The sequence below is a fragment of the Rhynchophorus ferrugineus genome, unplaced genomic scaffold (assembly GCF_030347505.1).
Source record: "Rhynchophorus ferrugineus isolate W39M unplaced genomic scaffold, kcgeb_rfMv2 rfM3, whole genome shotgun sequence".
NCBI lineage: Eukaryota > Metazoa > Arthropoda > Insecta > Coleoptera > Curculionidae > Rhynchophorus > Rhynchophorus ferrugineus.
Window position 1 is genome coordinate 33,826,923 of NW_027472582.1, and position 21,230 is coordinate 33,848,152.

Consider the following 21,230-nt stretch of genomic DNA (forward strand, 5'->3'; position numbering starts at 1 on the left):
AGTCATATCAATAAGCCTTTGGATCGACAAGCATAGCTTTAAGAAATTGATAATTTTATCCTTACATACCGTTGAGAAATCATGCTTGTTATACAAAATTATTTTCCAAACTATTCGAGATGATTCCAGAATGGTGGTAAAATTTTAGCACAGAAATATGCTAAATGATATTGCAGATGCATTAATAGCGTTTAAAAAAAACATCCGACTCTTACAGTCTCAAAAATTAGTAGTAACATTATTTTACATATATTCATGTATGCATTTTGATTAGAAAATCGTTGGTGAAAATTCGAAGTATCATTTTTAATCGCTTGTCATGCAAGACTTATTGGACGAAAACGAAAAAGCGATGAACCAACTGTTTTCAAACATTTACATGTAATTGGAAATAACCAAAGGGAGTGGAAATGACTATCACAAGAATTTACAGAAATTGCCAATTCGAACCGCTTCAATATCGTATTTTCATCACTTAACTGGTAAAAAAGAAGTTTTCTGTAGCGTACTGTGTTTGGTGATGAATAGTATAGTGGATCTACTACGACAGTTAGGCTAATTCAAAAGAGCCATCGATACCGAAACAGAACATCCATGGTCATAAAATCTACCTATGTGTCTGTTGGGTTCGTCAAGGCGTAGTGTATTGCGAGCTGCTAGAACCGAATAATACTGCTGTATTATACAGATGTTTAACCGCGTCAATTGAACAAACTGAATGACGCGTAGTGGCAAAAAGACCAGCTATAACGAGTAACAAATGCAAAGTCATTCCTCTACATGACAACCCTCGGTCGCAGGTTGCAAGAGTTGTTAACGATATATTATTGCAGCTGAGACGGGAAGTTTTAAATGTTTTTTCGAAACGGTCTCGCCATCTTGGTAAGTAGGAAATAGTTGTAGAAAATGTGATCAATTTCTTTCTAAATTAATTCATTTTTAATCTGAAAATATGATCTATATTTTGATGCAAACACTTAACACAACAATAAGTTAAGATCTCTTTGTTTTTGCAGATCTTATCGAACATTATTAATAGTGTCTTGTACATGATTGGATGAAAATTATTCAAAATTAAACCAAATAATATACTGAAACTTAATAGAAACTATATTACTATTTATTAAAAAATAAGAAAAAATGGAAACAAAGAATACAAGCAGAGAATGGAAAATCCGTAACATTCCAGAAGAATAACACTAGTCAATACGGCGTATTAGATATTAGCGATGGTGATACATAGAAGATTAAATCAAGAGAACAACTAAATCAACAGGATCATTATTAATGTTCTGTATTTAAAACATTGCGAGATGAAAATGAACAAATGATGCAACATTTACGCTAAAACAAATAATAGAAAAAGTACTGGAGTATATTCATCAATAGAGACAAATTATTGCTGTAATGGAGGGAATGTGTAAGTTACGAAAGTTCATAAAGATGAGATTAACTCAAACCAAAACCAATGTAATAATACAAGAGAAAATTAAATAATTTACAATAATATTATACATGTTCTACACGTAAAAACATGTTAAAAATAAACTTATCTAGAGAAGATAAATATAAGAATATGAGTATAAAACAGAAAACAACAGTAAAATTGTTATGGCATGTTACAAGAAGCTATCAGAGAGAAATGATAAATATGGTAAGAAGGTGGTTGCTAGCAGGAAATGAAAAAAAGGGAACACAAAAGGAAGGAAGAAGATGAAATTGAAATATCTAATAATTTATACATATTTGATTCACAAGAAAATAAATCTGATTTTAGTTTCTTACTATTTTCATATGTTAATCAACATAAACAAAATTCCTGAGTAAAAATATACACACTATAGACCCGAAATTAATTTTTACCAACATAATATTAATATTTATTCAGTTACCAAGAAATTTACATTGATTTAAATTGTTCAGGAAATATGATTAGATTTAAATTGATGATTATTAAATAAATTAAATCAACTTAGGAATTAGATCAATTATTTAAAATTTAGACCAAAAAAATATTATAACTATAGGAAATATTTCAATTATTATATTTCATTTGTTTTTCACAGCAGCGTGGTTGTAATCCAACACAAACATCCAGCGCTTAATTTATTGAACAAGCTAGAATGCCTCAACAATATAAATAGCTAGCAAAATGGCTTAAGAATTTGAAATAAAAAAAGTAATTCTAATTAACATATTTTAATTTTTATTTCATAGGGTAGTAGCAACAATATAAAACCAGTTAGAATTTTGTCTCAACTAACTTTGTTTTTATTACTTTTTCGCAGTAATTTGACTAAACTAACCTCCATAAATGTCTTAGCTATTCCCCATAACATGTGAAAATTACTCTGCTTGCATCAAGAAGTAGCATAAATAACTGAAACAATTTTCGATATGTCGACAAACAAATCGACACCTAAATGAACCGACTAGCTCGCTCCAAAGCCCGGTTATCGCCATCTAGTCTTATCGTTGTATCGCTGAATCGTTTCGAACCCTACATTATCAGAAAATTACGAAGAGATCGAAATAAAAATGGAGCCAACACCCGAACAGACCTCTCTTTCCTCGGCGTATGCACTCGTCGACCTGCGATCAACACCAAAATAATGGCCTTTCTGCGGTGTTGTCAGATTTGTCGAACCGGTTATCCGAGTATTCCAAAAATCTCATTTTATATTTGTTATATTTGCACATAATTTAATACATTTAAATTGTAATAAATAATTTATTATAATTTATAATAATTTTCATATTAATCAGTTGAACAATGATATCAATAAATTATTACAATTAAAATTAATTAATTGTATTATTAGATCTACACCAATAAATTACAATAAATTATGTATAAAATATCAGTAAACTCAATATAAAATAATAAATAACAGATAACAATGTAATAACATATTAAATATAAATATTTCTAATAAATCTAGTTAATATTTAAATAAAATGTTGAAAGGGATTTATGTTAAAAATGTTTAGTTTCCTTGAAATAGTTAGGGTAGAACTGATATAAAAAATTGGGTTTAGTACATGTTGAATGTTGTTGTTTTATTTTGCCTATATCCTTAAACTTATGCTATATGTTTTTTAGATTTTTTATCTATTACAATTTATTGTAAAATTATAATTTATTGTGAAAGTATCGTTTTACTAATGAAAATTAATTAAGGTTTTAATTTCTTATCAATTTTGAAATAAATCTGAATTATTTGAAAATTATAGTAGGAATTGCTTAGATCACATTTGAAGAAAAATAACAGTATATATAATTTTATATAATAAAATATAGTGAATAAAAATAACATTATAAAATATAACCTATATATTATAGTATTTTGCTTAGTCCAAAAAAGAAAAACTGTTTAGTTTGGCAATGCAGGAAATTGTCATTACCATTCAAGAAGCTATCACCGACGTACCCATAGGCCAACACTGGGGTGTTCCGAAAGAAATAAAGAAAGGCATGTAGTATGCATACAACAAAGATGACAGATTATACAACAAGTCGTGTCTAATATGATCTTTGAAATACATTTTTAGTCGCGCTTTCCGAAGCGTAGTGTGTAGACGTGGATATTTTCGATTCATTGTGGAATTTACCGATTTTTACGTCGTTGTGCGGAAAAATGTCGCAAAATTCGTCAGCTGGTAAAAGTAAAAACTCTAGACAATTGGTGAGTACGTTTTTCTTCTGGAACTAACTAGGATTACGTGAACTAAAGCGGCCATTACACCGACAAAAGCACTCACGTAAACCCGATCGTTTATGTTTGGTCGCCATGCCTTTTCTTGTAATAAGAACGCTCTTTTCTTGTGTCGAGTTCGACGGTAGGCACTGTTGGTCTATGTTAACTTTTTTCCTTGCTGTAACGCCGGATGAGAAAATAATAAAAAAATCGGTCGCCATCTTGTTCATAATGAAAAAGTATAAACTTTTTCGAAATTATTCAATTTCGATCGATGTTCGATATTGTCTAGGCAAAAAGTGATGGGAAACCTCGGTCGTTGGTACTTTAGATACCGTTCGGTAAGTGGTCAACACCGGTTTATACACACTGATCACCTGTTTTCAGTACCCTCATGTTCGGAGAGCCCTGTGGTACTGTTCGAATTTTCTTTGTGGGAGGGGAGTGCGGTTAACCCGGTGCGTCATGAACTTTTCCCATGTGTTCTGTCGACCAAGCGAAAGTTTTACACCGTTATACTTTTTTCCAAACGTTACATCTTTGAAAATGGTTGCGGAAAATTGTATGGATTACCGTTTATACTTTAGAAAAATTAGTTTTTATTCGACGAGTGTCAACTAGTAGATATATCAAACGATAAAATGGTTAAAAATGGCGTTGACACATTTCAGTTGAAGCAATACGGATTTCCATTTGACAACCTTGGTAATGTGTTGAAATTTGATTCGCGATTTTCAGTTCTAACTTATATAACGCAACAATTCTGTTGTTTTATTTACTCGTGACCATTATCTTGGTTAATTTGATTATATTGATGGCTTATCTATTTCCATGAGTTGGAACGGAATGATTCATTTTGTTTGTAAGTTTGTAAGTATTTGTAATGTATAAAGTTAGCGAGAGAGTAAAAAAATTGAAGTCAATGGAGGGAACTATTTTTAGAATGTAACTTTTTGCAAATACATTTTCATAAGTTAAAAATTAATTGTAAAAATTATCATAATTTATCAGTTGAATAAGGGTTTTTTCACTCTATTTATTTATTATTAAATAAATTTAATGAATGTTCTCGGCAGTTCCATTCACTTTTTTAGATAAGATTTTTTTGTACAAACAAGATAGAAGTGGTTGCAAAAGGTTTGTTTTTGTTTGCGACCTTCAACGGAGGCCAGTGTGTCAATGCGCTTTTTGGTTTAGTTATATGTATAGTAGCTAGTTTATATCGAAATGATGGTTTGATTACCTTTCTTGGTTTGGTTAAAAACTGTCTCATCCGGTAGGATTTTGATCATTGTGTCCTTATAATAGTGTTTTCCGGTGATTTTATATTTTAATTTTAATTGGTTAATGTTTACATCTGTTGTAAGAATTGTTTTCTTGATAACTTTAGGACAATCATTGGGCAATTGTTATAATTATGTCCTATATTTCCTCTTATTTTTGGCAGTAGTTGACAGTATTAAAATATTGGCAGGAATAAAATAGGCAATGTTGGAAAATAATTAACTTCCGCGGCTTAAAGTCTGACCAGTTGTATACATTGAACTATATTCTTACATGTTGGCATATAGGGGATGCGGATAAACGGTTTGACCACTCACATCGCTGTCAAAACGTCGCGTGTTCGAACCCTTACAGTGTTCGGGCGTTTATGATTCTGTATAGCCAAATGTGTAAAATCTGAAACGGAATAACCATCTTAATAATCAGTCTGGCCAAGGGCAGATATCTGCATGTTGGCCATTCACTAATTAGTAAGTTTCATAAATTTCAAAGATTAACATCTCATAGGGTGTTAATATAACTAAGTCTAGATACTAAAATATCAAATAAATTGATGCATAATTGATTTATCAAATAAAATGAATAAATTAATGAAATGTTTAACAATTGATTACTAGTGTTTCACTTGAGTTTTTAAGAACCTAGTAGCTACTTTAATTGATTTTAAATTACAATTTTTAAATTATTTTTATTACATCTTATTAGATACGCTTAGTACAGTGTTATTTTACAAATTAATTTATAACTATTTTTCCATTGTACTTCGATCAATTCAAAAGCAAGGCGACTGCGGGATAAATACATCAGTATGTATTTTTTGTAATTATGTCTAATGTAAATTAGATTTAAACTAAAATTATAGTAACATTTTATACAAATTCGTGTGGTGTGGTTTGCTTCAGTCTTGAGATTTCCATTCTGATGTCTAGTATTTTTGTTGCTTTTCCTTGGGTATGTAGTTATAAGCATTAATATCTTAATATAATGCCATAACATCCTACCTCACGTGTTTTATTTACCAGTTATCATTGCTCTTGCCAGTCCTTACTTTGGGTAAATAGGGTTCCACTCATTTATTACGTAAGACTATTTTTGTCAGTTTTTAACCTACTCTCTCTCCTGTTTAATATTTATTACATAAGAATCTAAAAGACATGATTGACACTCTCCCAAATTCATAATTCATAAAAAAAATTAACGTCTTTCATAATAAATGGCTCCTAACGTATATATAAGTTGAAGCTTAGAATAGCTTTCATTCATATAAAATGTGTTTTCTCATTATATACAATATTTATTTTTAATGTTTTGTCTCTCTTTTGTAAGTATTAATTTAAGTTGATATAAAAATATTCTCATATTTAGTTTTATATTGCATATCATTGTTTGCCGCTCTCGATATACGACTTTACAAGTCTTTTGCATTACTTTTTAGTTTTTTAGATTTAATATATAATAAACCTTTGATTTTTTTTTCATTTGTTGGTCATATTGTTATAGTACTAGTTACTGTAATGATAAAAACAACGGACGCTTACAAAAAATATACAATTTTGTGGTAAACAACAATTTTGTAGTTTTTGGCGTTGAATTTCTTTATGCTTTTGCTTGATGTCCAAAATTAAACTATAAATCTCGATAATCGTTATTAAACCGTTCGCTTGATCAAAGCTCTTTGGATAGTGGAAAAATGAGATAATCTCAGTGTGTCATTAGTTTGGGATCTGCTAACATAGTTGAATGTATCATAATCTTGCCATAACTATGATAATGTCATTTTATAAAAATGAAATTAAAATTAATTAAATTATATATACATAGTTTAATCAAATTAACAATAAAAATAAGGTTATTAAACATGGTTATTTGTAATATGGGTTATTTATCTTTGATAGGGGTTTAATATTGGTTTGATACATTATTATTGTTTAGGATTTCTAGGTTTTGAATACTGTCTTTTTAATAATTTTACTTTGATTGAATAATTTATTGGATTGTAATTCCAGACACAGTATTTCCTTCCTTCAGACAATTAAGTAGTTTGGCTGAAAATGGTCTCTGAGTTCACTAATATGTAGGAGCGAAATTTTTCAGTATTCCACCAGTCATACCCATCCAAATAATAGTTTTACAAAGAACTTACACATTTTTTGTTTGTTTTTTTCTAAGGAATTTTATACATTAATTTTTTGTCTATTAAAAATATACATATTTAACTATAAGTTCATCGATGACAGTTATGATTCACAGTTAGTCAAATTGTTGACTGGGTGTTGGTGGTTAATTACATCTTACATTAGATATGCTTAGTACAATCTTAATTTAAAAATCAATTTATTACTACTGTTCTATTGTACTTGCATTAATACACAAGTAATTCGAGTACGGGATTAATACATCAGTATCTATTTCCAAAATTAAAATAAAACTAATTTACTTAAGCTTAGGTTAAGAATACACTTATAAATTTCGTTAAGTTCGTGTGGTTTGGTTCGCTTCAATTTTCTGATTTCCTGCGTGTTGTCCAGTAGCTGTATTGCTTCCACGTTGCTGTGGCTTAGCAACCTTATTTCACGTTTTAAGGCGAAATCTTGATTCACGTCGTGTATCCATTTGATTTCGAGGTCATCGTGCAGTTCTTCGTAGGTTACGTAGCGATAAGTATTGGTAATTGGGCACAGAACTTTGTTTTGGGCACGTTGGATTACCAGTCGGTTTAATGTCTTAGTGCAACCCCATATTTACACCGCATAGGTCCAAATTAGCTTTATGATATAGACTGGTGAAGCAATTTATTTGATTTTAAGGCAAGTTCAGAGTATCTTCCGACTAACCCGTACAGTTGCTTGACTTTGAGTCTAATCTGTTCTGCTTTTTGCCTAACATGATGTTTCCAGTTTAACCTATCATCGAGATATATTCCGAGGTATTTGGCTGATTCTGCTTAAGGAATCAGGCATTCGTCAAGTGATCTAATTAGGTTTTTGTTATTTCGCCGCAACGCAAAATTAACATATTTGGATCTATTTAGCTGTATTTCTTCTAGTCTGTAATTGATTTATAGATCTTGTTGACCGCTACTTTACTTGTTCTACAATAGAGATACATTTTTGGCGATGATAACTGTGTTGTACTGTGTCTCAAGTACTATTTCTTTTGTCGTTATGCCATACTCGGTGATTTGTGAGACATCCAAGAATATTGCAGTGCAGTATTTCTTTTCTTGAAATGCCTTTTCAACAACCGCTGTTACTCTGTGCACTTGGTCGATTGTCAAGAGATGATTTCGAAATCCAAACTGGAAATCTGGTATTTCTATAAATGTTTAGTACATTTTAACAGCAGTTTCTCAAATAATTTCTTCACTTATTTTTACCTATGGAATACCTAAAAATTAATTTGTTTAAATCAAGCTACAGCAACTCTTACCGGGTTCAAAATTCAAAGAAAAAAATTATATTGATGCAAAATCATCATTAATTAAATTTTGTTGTTGATAGATGATGTGACGCTTTACATTAGACAATTTTAAGATAATTTATTAAAGGTGTGAACTAGAGACTGAAGAAGGGGGAGACTTAATTGTATACGTAATACAATTAGTATTAAAAAAACAATTTACAACAAGTAAATCTTAACAAATAGTGTAACTAAAATGCAAAATGGCACTTTCTTAACATAACTAACTAACTTAACATTTCTTAGCCTTTTTGAACTAAAAAATATACGTATATGGATGTCTCACATATTTCTTATAATCTTCTAAACAGTCCATTCGCATTATTGATAATATGCGAGCTTCGGGCGATGAAGGGAATTAAATGGAAGTAAATGTACATGGTAGAGGTTAAATTAAAGCGGATGTTATCTTATCTCATACATTATCACAAGGTGTATATGTAAGATATGGTTCATATATGAACAAGATGTTTCATACTGCATTTATACAGTACTTTTCTTTGTTTCGCTTTCAGGTGTATTAAATATATTTTTTGTTTTATATCAGGTTTACATATGACATATTTTTTGTTATAAATGTTTTTTAGTTTTATAAAATAGTTTATTAGTTTAACTCTTTTCAGTACAATGTGATAATAAAATAATACTAAAATGGGCATGCTGTTTGAGTGATTTAAATTAAATAGCGAAAGATTCGTACTCTACAAAAATTACTTACACTTCTGTAATAGTAATAGTAAAATGGTAACTAATATCTTGTGATAATTTTTATGTTTTATAATTACAGAGATATTTGAAATCTCAAAATTCATTTGCAATCCTAATATTATAGTGATATTAGTTTAATTTTTTTAAATCAATAGTTATGTTGAAAACTATTCTTAAGAATTATCTAACATTTCGGCAATCATTTATAATAAATAATATGAAATTTTATTTTAAGAAAGTTGTTATAAAGCAAAGAAGAAATTATTTTGTGGAATAAAATTCTAAATGGTCAATTAGAAGCAAATATCACTTAATAAGGTACGTATTTATAATACTCGTAAAAAGTAATAAGATTTATATCTGGCATGGATTAAAGAAAAAGCCTATAAAATATGTACAAAATTATTATTAACATGTAAGTCGAAGCTTTTATCTAATGTCAAAATTACTACACGAAGAAATATTATTTAAAACAAGAAGTTGAAGGATTTATATTCTCTATTAACTTTTTTCCGTCGTTCTGGCAACATGGCGATACCGTGTCGAAAGAATAATGTTGGGTTGGTAGCGATCCAATCATTTATACATTGTTGCACTTCTTCAATCTTTTGAAACGGTAAGTCCAGCAATGCTGCATAGTTTTGATCAAATCAAAAGGCTGTATGTCTGCAGCAGTGTATGCTTCAAAATCTTGTAACGTGTGGACAAAAGTTGTTATTGCAAGATAATTACTTTGTGTCTATTAATCGCTATTGGTGGTCATTTTTTACACTGTTTGCTGATCTCGTCATATCACAGCTAAATTTCATGAATTCTTTCAGTGTCAATATGGACGGCTTACCTAGACTAATATATGAATTTTTGCGGTTGGGATTATCGTAATAGATCAGCTTTTTATGGTTAATTACGATGTCACAGAAAACCTTTTTTTTGTCTGGTAACCAATGAAACTGCGATGTTGAAATCGGTAAAAATGGTATTGATGATTGATTGATCAACTGCTAAGCTGTCTGAAAGTTCTTTAAAAGTTTGAACTGGATTATTGTCTAATACATTTTGCATTTTCTTCGGATTGTTTATTGTATTGTCGCTAATTTTAATATTATACAACTTACCGATGGCATATACTATTAAAAACGGTAGAACGAGCCCATCTCTACTTGTGTTAGTTTTCAAATATATCTGTAATTTGGTGAAATTAGTTCATAGGTGAGTGATGAAGTTAAGTTGATGCGCTGGAATTAAGTTATCTTGTATAATTTAAATCGTTAATTAGTATTTTTGATTTGGAGATTACCTGCAACGAGTTTGACCAGATGAGATCAGATGAGACTTCATTTGGTTCCTTTCTCCTGTTATTTTCCATATGTACATGTTTTCACCATCTCTTGGTTGTAAAAGACTAGTTAATTTTACCCATGTACCATCGATAGTTTTAATAACTTTCTAGTTCTCGTTCTTATGTAGCATTGTTTACTTCAGTTTTATCTTTTGGAAATCTAGTTTGATGTCACATTCTTCTTTGTTAACAAATTTCTTTGCATCACGGTCTAGCTGATCGTTATTTCCTAGCCGACATGACATAATCGACTGAAGCCTATGTTTAGAGCGCTGTCAATCAGTTTGTCTATTGTTCAATATAGGTCATTTATTTTTGTATAATCTCTCAGAATGCGGTAGATGGGAAAACTAATATTCAGATTTCATGCACCAAACCAACTATACCAAACATCTATATAATTTACAGACATATTTCCTACCAAGGCTTGTTCTTTCTTGATACCATATCGAGATAGACAGAGTATAGAGGCAGTTTGAAATTCCTGTTTTTGAATCTCATCTCTTTATGATGAGTAATTGAATTTCTAATTACAACGACACTGCCACCTATTGGCTGTAGTAATAAATTACTCATTGATATACCATCAATGAGACATATGTAAACCTTTATACATTTTATTCCACAATTATTGTAGAAATTACACTGACAAACGATTAGAAATTTTTTATTCAACCTAACTAGTACCAGTTGTGTTATTCAAGCGAAAAAATGATAAGAATTTATGGATCTAATAATTTTGCAGTCGTAATCAATCATTAGTGGTGATTTGTCTTGGAGAAAGGGTTTTTTTTAATTATTTTTTTAAATTAATAGTCAACAATGTTATTATGCGATATATTTATTTATTGATGCTTTACACAATTTATACTTAAAATTTGTTTAATAAGGTGATTCTTTGAATATTTATAGACGAATATTAATTTATAAACGTAATACTAATAATAAATTTAGAGATGATATTTTTATTATTTTAGTTTATTACATAATTTGCTACAGGAACCGAAAGTATTTATATTCATATGCAGTGTTTTATAATGCACATTAACCATCACGAGAGGTACGAGCTTCGAAACAGGTCATGGGAGGTCGATGATTTTTCGTGACATTATTTAGACAAAGGCATTATTTCATGATACTTATTGTTAAATACAATTAAAAGTATTTCTGGACATTCAAAGAAATAAGGTATAATGTATATTTTTCCTAGAAACATATTTGTGTAGGCTATATAAAGTCGAATATGATTAGTCTATTAATATTTAAAAACATGTCATATTTCGGTGGATTGATCAATAAAGTTTGAGGAGTGAAGCAAAATTAAATCTAATTGGGGTTTGCTTTTGCTAAAGGCTAAGTTTAAGGGTATTTTTATAGAACTGGCTTTTAAAACCATGTTGCATATTTATCATATCAATCACATTTTAGGTTCTTCCATGTATTTTGATTATTACTGGAAATGAAATGTATCAATGTAAACAAATGTTAATCAACCTAATTGTCAAACTCAGTGGGTTTAACATTTCTTTACATAAAAAAACAATTTTCAAATTTATGTAATTGAATTGTTTAGTATTGTAATCATGGAACGCTCAAAATTGTATTTTTGAATCCATTACTTTTTTGTCTTTTGTATTTTTTTCATTGTACACTTTTAGAAACTTATGTTATTGCCGCTTCTTCATACTCCAATTCAATGTTTTAATTTCAACGATTCGAAAGTGATGACGTTGGTGTCAACTACAAAAAATAGTTCGGAGGGCGAAAAACGGTCGAAAGTAATGTATTGCAACACTTACTGGGCTAAAAGCTGCTGAAGTTCTCATAGAACTTTCAGACAAGAAAATACCCAAGAGGAGGCAAAATGACTACCATAATAATATAAATGCCATTTCGAACCGATTACCCGGCTACCCCATATTTACTCAATTGGATTAAAAAAGCAGTGACAGGGAGGGAGACGTAATAATCTGTGGCCATAATATTCAGTAATTTGATGTACTATGTATCATTTCTCAGGCTTAATTCTAAAAAAGTAAATTGCATAAAATTTGAAATAGTTCATTCTTTAACATGATTTCCTCGAAACTTATTTTATATACTTTAAGCCATTCCTTAATTGCAGCCTTTGTTGATGAACAGCCAAGTTCTTTAAAAGCTGATTTTCAAATTACTGCAAAGGAAAGTTATGGTTCAAAAAACTACTCACTGTTTTTATGCACTTCATAGGTTCGATCTCGAATAGAGCTAACATTGCAGCAGCAACAGCTGCAGCACGCTAAAAATATTTTCAATAAAACTGCATAAAATTAATATTAAACAGTATCAGTACTTACCTCTCTAACGTATTTTACTGGCAAGAGGACATTATTTCGTTCGTGTTAGAAGTAACTGATTACGAGTCGCAATCACTTCCTGACTCTGACTACTTAATGGCTTTGGAATTTTTAGAGTAATCACAAATATATGTAAGCAACAATTATAATTTTCTCAAAACAAGCGCCTAAACAACGTTTGCCAGTTTATAACCTTTAATTTTTATATTATTATTAATATTTTGAATAATTAATTGAATATTAATAATAATTATAATTTTTACAAACTGAATTTGGCAGTATATTCGACGTCACCTGTGACGTGCATTGGCTATTTTATCGGAAGGACTATAGTTGCGTGGCTGGTATATTCTAACACTTCCTGCTTTTTGTACATTTGTCATATGATGGTGTATTGCCGACTTATTATACTATATTTTTCAAATGTTTCTTTTAGTTCTTTTATTATCATATAGTTAAATTGGATGTTTTTTTGGGGCCTTACTTACAGAGGTTAATAATGTTAGCGCAGGACCAGCTCATTTTCTGTATATATCTTCTTGAGTTGAGTTGAAATTTGTTAAACATCGTTAAAATTATTTTACTACCTATAAAGCGTGCAAGATTTCTAAGTGCCAATTTCATTTCTTTCTTCATATACATACCTACTTATGCCTTTCTTGATATCGTAGTAAATCATTATCGGAAAGTTTTATTGCTACCATTCCATAGTTACGATAACAGAAGGTTATTTAATTTGTTATTTCTAAATTGCTCTTAATTCGAATTTTACGAAATATACTGACATAGACAGATAAAAGACTTCATTCTTCATGGTTAACTAGAATTTTTCTATTCTCAATAATCATAGCTAGATTTTATTATTTACATTTGATAAATGTTAGTACTCGTATCATTATATTTTGATGAGAATCTTTTTAATACTATTTTCCAGTCAGATTCAGTTCTCTTTAGACTTTTTCCAAATTTCGTTGTTGCTTTAACGGCATGGTTGCCACATGTCCAGTGATTCCGAAGAAACAAGCGATCATTTGCTTAGAAGTGCTTCGCGCTCGAATTACTTTTATCAGATTTAGCTCGTCTTGGAAGACCCATAGAGTGCATTGTTTTTTTGTTAGTACCTGTATAGATGTTATATACACTTTTGATGCACCACTACTGTATTTCTTCACTAATGACTTCACTTCTTTGTCCTAATTTATGCGAGCATATTTTTTTGAGCATTTATTCGATTATGTGAGATTCAACGCGAACAAATATTTTTCAAAGGTAAATTAGCATGCTATATCTTATTAATGCTTGGTGGCGCAGTAGTAAAGGCGACAGGGCGGCCCTCCTACTGTTGTGATAGTCGCGGGTTCGAATCCTGCTGGGGCATGGTCGTAATATCTATGTTTGTGATTGTCCTAGGCAAGAGTGTAAAATCCTACAAGGAAAATGATCTCAGTCATGCCAGTAACCACTCATGTAAGATTGGATGTCTTCTGGAATGATTTCTAAAGTTGGTTACTCGCTAGTCGGTAGGCTTAATACCGAGGACAGTGGTTCGGAGCCTACATTAAGCTGTAGGTCTAATCACTAAAAAATCCAAAAGGATGACGTGACTAAAAACAATATAACATTTAACATTTTATATCTTATTAATGCTTGTCTTGCTAATTTTTTTTGTATAACAACGGATTTTGGATGAGCTTCTCTATTGAATTCGTTGTACCAGATTTTTGTTGTGTTGCGGTATAAGGAATTAACATAAGTTCATTGATACACAGTTGTTTTGATAATTATGTGGTTTTTTAAAGAACATTACTTAGTGCTGCCAAAGCCAGTAATAATAAAGAAGGTTGCTATTCTTTTGATTTCTGAATATTTGGTTACCAATTAAATTAAAAATTACCACCATTGATTGTAAATCATCTCTCCCACCAGATATTTTTTTAAGTTGATTACGTGCTGATTTTGATTGATAAAAATACGTTTTTCCTAATATATTATACAAATTTAATTAATTAATTATTTAATTTATTTGGGTGAAACCTACAATTTATTTGCATTCTTAATAACCTCCTCGTAATTACATAATAATGTAAAAATTAAAACCGTAATCAATTCTTTTTAGAATGGTACATGCCTGTATGCTTATATATAAAAATATAAATAAATAATCAGTTTCTTCCGTTCTGCAAAACGTTTTACAGATACAGTAGACATAAAAACAAGGTCCTATTTTAAAATTAAAACAGGTCATCTAGATGGATAGATATTCGGGAGCTCGTAAAACGATCGTTCGGTTATTGGGATGTGATAGGTCACACATTTTCATTCGAAACGAACTGAATGTTTCAATTGACAACCACGATAATGTGTCGAAATCAAATTGATACTACAAACGAAAAAAGCGAAGCTTAATTTTTAACAATTTGTCCACGAGAATGAAAGCATTGTTGATGTGGGATAATGATTTCGGTTGCGTTTTAGCTAATTCTTTTCCCATATATTAGTTGAAATGTAAATTGTAAAGGGTTTAAAATAAAAAAAATATTTTACTTTAAAAACTATTTTATTTCTCAAAAAAAGATTGGATTGTTGTACGGTGATACAAAACAACACTGAGAGTTTAAATCTATTGTAAAATAAACCTAACCCCTATATGTTGGTGTCTCACTCATCACACCATCCATATTGATACAAACACATGGCTGTGTTCCTCCGAATACATATATCTCGTAGTCAGAGCCATATTAGTCGCGCGATATAACTCATATTATTTATTACTGTTGGCTGATGTTCCATGATATTCCTTACGTCAATTGCTCATCAGTTGATAGATTGCGTCTACAAGAGATATTTAATGCCATTTACCCTGACTATTCAGTGAACTTTCTTGTCTAATTTATTGCAATCTATATAATTATAACATATCATCACTACATAGTATAAAACAAAGTCGCCTTTTCTGTCCCTATATCCCTATGTGCGCTTAAATCTTTAAAACTACGCAACGGATTTTGATGCGATTTTTTTCAATAGATAGAGTGATTCAAGAGGAAGGTTTATATGTATAATACATGCATAATATACTAAGGCAACATTGCTAATTTTAGAGGTTTCTAACGTGATGTCGTAATTAACCTATTTTTTTAGGCTTATTTAGCAATTAGCAAAAACGCTGCCTAACCCTACGAGTTAGATTAAATTAATGTACTACAGTATTGTACACCATAAAAAGGTCTACAAAAAAGTCCGCGATGGTATATGTTTATCTTTTAGGGATAACCCACATTAACCATTTTTATTGTTTACTTTTTACGTGAGAAAATGGCTTATTTACGAAGCTATTTTAAGCAATACGGCATTAATCCTTATCGAATTAAGTACCTTAAATACAGTGTGCAATTAATATAGATCAATATGGTTCCTTACAGCATGTAAATTAAACAAATATTTTCGGAGATATTACAAATTTAAAATTTGCGTTTAAAAATGTGTAATGTAATAAAAATTGTATGAATTTAGATATTCCAAAGATAGCAGGAAATCTTCATAGTAAGTATAGGGGAAGAGGAATTGTTTTACTCCAAATTTAATGCGTGCAGGCCAAGGGCAGTAATGAATGAACCAAAAATACTGGATCGATTTTAATCATGTTTTCATTGAGTGACATAGGCATATATATTTTATGCCCGTGCAAAGTCGGAGCGGGCCGCTATGTTTTTATATACAACGTTCATATTTTTTCTGTAGTGTATTTAATTTAGTATCAGCATTGCACCCGTGCGAAGCCGTGGCGGGTCGCTAGTAAGTCTATAAATTAGCTTTAAAAGATTTTTTTGAATTTGAAACTTTATTGTGAAAAAATCGGTATATTTTATGCAAATTATAGCCGCTATCCCATCTTTCAGGGAATTTACAGATTCCATCTCGAAAGAATTGTGTATTTTTTGAGGCTATCTACGAATCGACCCGTTTTTTGATATCTTCATAAGAAGTGCACCTGTGCTCAGGCAGGTCACGACCTACATATCGGTACAAATAGTAATAAGGAGCAAGGTTTGGAGAATATTGCGTTTGGGGTGACATTCCCTATTTTAATGTTTCCAAGTACATTTTCGCCGGTTTTGGAAGATTTGTCGAGCGTTATCATGCTGAAGAATGACATTGTTGTGTCTTTGCTCTTGTTCCTGCCATTTTGCACATCGCGCATTGCTTAGCTCAAACGCATCGATTGTAGTCGATAGCGATCCTCATTTATTGTTTCATCGGGTAGTGCCTTAATAAGCACTGTGATATCAAATATTTTATGCATAAACCTTATTGTTTTATAAGTTGTGGTATTGTAATTTAATTATTTAGAATTTTTGAAACAAAAGAGAATTAAAGTACCGTAATTGTAGTTAATGTACTCAGTGGTAATTTATTTTTTATTAAAATATGTTGCGGCATGTTAATCAATGATTCAAAGACTGTGGTCTGCAATTTACGTTCAATTACAGAGCCCAGTCATCATGATGTGTAGTAGAAATATTTATAATTATGGAAGATGTAATAGATTTTCATGCAGATTATACAAATAATAAGGTTTAATATATAGAATTTTAAAATAAATATACTTTAATGGATAATTCATTAGAAGTAGGTAAGTTACAGCTGTCAAATTTATTTATTACAATTGTTGTCAAATAATTGAAATTGTATTTTTGTAAGTAACAGTTCACATATGACTAATTGATTACGTGTGCATCTTGAATGAGCCAGTTAGTGTAAATTTCGAATCTGTCCATTTTGAGGTAATTAATTTGTACCTTTCTCAAAAGGTGACCATAATTATCACTGGCACTTATCAATAATATCCAATTTTATGTGACTTAAATTGTGTTTAGAGAAAGTTATTTGCATAGCTGTAAATGTAAAGCACACTAAATCTTCTCGAAGCTTAAGCACCTTTAGTAAAAAATCTGTATGTTAGTGTTTTCATAAAATCTTAAAATCACAAAGGAACATTATTAATTATTTTAAAACATTTAAAATTGTATTGCCGCGCAAAATGTACTTTAAGAACAACAAATATCTATGAAACACCGTTATGCTAATACTATGTATCAAAATAAATATTAATCAGATGATGGAACCAATGATGGAATTTTAGATTAGTGGTGCGTCAGCGTTATTTAACGTTGCGTTCTAAGCATCGAAACTGTGAATTAAACCACGGAGGAGGAATGCCCATATATTTTTCAGTCGATATTTTCCTAAAATCGATATCTTTTTTCCTCCGATATATCGGTATTTTTTAAAGAATATCCCCGGTGCCGATACGCCTACCACGGAAGACTATGCTTCATTACTAATAAGGTTTATTATATGCATCCCAATTTTGCAATATTTACATACAAGTCATAATGTGATGTAAATGGATATTCATAATTTTATATTAACTATTTTCTATAATTATACATTTGACATATCACTAATAATATCACTCATCAAGAAATCAAGTTAACTCGTGAACATTTTGAACGATCGATTAACTAAATTCTTTATACGGTGGTAATGCGCCATCTTATACCACTAAAGTGGTTCAGAATCGGTTGTTGCATCAGAAAATATCGGGGCTGTCAAAAAATGTCAAAAATACATGTAAGTTGCATCAAAAACTGTATATAACAAGTGACGAATCAGGGATATAAGCCCATGAGCCCAAATATCATCTGCCATACAGTTCTTATTGGGCATACTATTATTAAGGCGCGCATTACGCTAAAGTTGTCCAAAAAAAATCAACGCTTTTCGAGACCCGAAGAATCAATCGTTTTCAAAACGTGTTTTTGAGTTGCCTTAATTGAAGTAGAAAAAGTGCTACGAATATTTTTAAAAATAAATTTACTCTCGATTATTATTACTTATTTTTTTGTCATTATTAGACCAGAAACATAAATAGCAACTCTCATACAAGCAACCCAAATAACATATTAAACTCATTGCTATTTTTTGTACCGAAGTTTTATATATTCCAAGTGTATTGACATTTGCTTTTGGTAGAGGTATTTATAATCGTTTATACTATATTTGATGAAGATACAATATGCAACATGTGATTTCACCTAGACCTTTTTTTTTTAATTTAAATATAGCAACTAATTATTATTTCTATAATTATTAAGTTTTCTTTGTAGTATTTATTTTTAATCAAGTTATACATTCCATTTTTATTAAGACAGTAGAGGAATATGTTGAAATATGTATTCTATTTTTAACATCTTCACTACAGTCATAGTGACAAAATCGATAGAAAGCTACAATTGTAAACCTATTTGAATAAATGAACCTACATAACATACTTGATTTGTCTTCTTAGATGCACTGCAGTTTTTTTTATGTTCACATAGTAATTTAGTGTATTTCATTGTTATGATTTTTGTTTACCGTTTAAAATTAGATAAAAATTTTAAATTATTAAATTTAAAATTAGTTAATTAATAATTATAATTAATTATAAGAGTTTATTTAATTTTAAGAATTAGATACTATTTTAGATTATTATTTTATATTATATATTATTATTAGATTAGATAGTATTTTATAATTTTATTAGTATTAATAGTATCCACAGTGTCTCTAGTTCACATTAAATTCTATAAATGGAATCAACCCCATAGTGGGAGTTCCTAGTGCAAACAATATTACATGTTGATGCTTTATTTTAATGGGCCAATGCCAAATACGGCCATCCAAATTGATGATAATAATATAAATATATTGATTAAATGAAAACAAGAATCAAGTGCAGAGAAATGCCTGATTTATCTTTTTAGATTCTTTTAGATCTTCTTTAAAAATTATTTGACCTTTAATCATCATATTAATTATTATACATTAATATATCGTATATATATTTTTCGTTATTTTTCGTTTTAGGCAATAATTTAGTGATTTTCGTTCATTAGAAAAATATTGTCATACTATTCAGGTAAAATGATTTAATCAGATGCTGTAAACAAACTCACAGATGGCGTACATATTTAGCATATTGATTATATATTACACATTGCGGAGTCGGCGGGGGCCTTTTAAATTACAATTTCCTGATGATTTTTCTATAAAATTAATAGTACACTTCTGTGCTTACTATTAGTAGAAGTATAGATATTACTGCAATACAATCTAAAGATCTGCATCTCTATGCTTAGAAAGTTCAATTGACACACGAACCGATACCTAACAACCGAACCAAGCGAAGATTTGATTATTGCACATTAACAATTGGATTCTAATTTTTTTGAGAAAATTATCTTTAGCCAATGAAAGATGAAGCTAATCTTTACTTTGATGGTTTCGGTATTTGTCGAAATTGTAGAATTTGTAGGCAATAGGGCTGTAGTAAATGACCATGTAGTAAATTAATTCCTATATGAAATAATCCGTCCGAAACTTCCGAATTCCTTGTCATGTATCGTAGACTCATGATTATTTGGTACTTGAACTATTGGGTGCTCACATGTATTCTGGTCATTTTTTAACAAAACGTGTCGAAAGAACGATGTTGGTTTGGCAGTGACCAAAAAACGGGTTAATTTTCGCACTTGCTTTTGCATCAATACATCGCTCAATTTTTTTAAGTAACATCATACGACATCTGCATTAATAGTTTCACTCAGTTTTAGCAACTCGCAATACAATATACTTTGCTGATTCTACCATATGTGCAGCAAGGCTTTATGGCCATGAATATTTCACTTCGTCTTCGGTCGGTTTGAATGCCTCTCTTCGAACCATTATATTTGCGCTTGGAATTATCATAGTAGATCGACTTTTCATTACCAGTTATAACATGTCACAAAAAACTCTTCTTGTTTTCGTAATGAAATGTTTACAATTAAACCCTGGTGTTGAAACGGTTTGAAAAGTCATTTTTTGTCACATCAACTGTCTAAAAAAAAATAAAAATTCATATGAGAGATTTGTATGGGTTTCCATCCTATAAGTTTTGCAATTAATTGACTTCGAACTTTTTTGGTCCTTAAATTCATTACTATTAGCATGAAAATCTCCACTTTTATCGCCTAAACCGGCAATTGCTATATGACTAAGCAGCATCACCATAGTTTCTAAGTGTATTATAGTATTCGATAGCAGATTCTAATTCTTCAAATAAAATAACAAAACAAATGAGTATTGAAAATGCAATTTTGCGCGTACCGTGATTAGTTGTTATGGAAAACGTGTTATTTTATAGAGAAATATCGAAACCATCGAATTTAACTGATTTATAAGTTTTAAAATTTTATTTAAAAATTCTTTATATTAATACTTCGCTTTTTCACCAATGCATATCTCTAACTAAACTACATATAAGAACTTAATAATCAACCTGAGCCGTAAATTGACAGGTGTAATGTTGGTGTAATAACA

The 21,230-nt window shown here is 30.2% G+C and overlaps 1 protein-coding gene across 3 annotated transcripts in view; it reads left to right on the forward strand.

The window, feature by feature from the left end:
- Positions 1 to 3,550: 3,550 nt before the first annotated feature.
- Positions 3,551 to 21,230, forward strand: part of Kdm2 (Lysine demethylase 2) — a 77,426-nt gene continuing 59,746 nt past the window's right edge. For 2 of the 3 annotated variants that reach the window (XM_076399081.1, XM_076399082.1), the window contains exon 1: positions 3,566 to 3,686. In XM_076399081.1, the coding sequence (XP_076255196.1) occupies positions 3,639 to 3,686 (48 nt within the window). In that variant the 5' untranslated portion in view covers positions 3,566 to 3,638. Of the gene's footprint in view, positions 3,687 to 21,230 lie in introns of all 3 variants that reach the window. The other variant, XM_076399084.1, reaches the window with a different exon arrangement.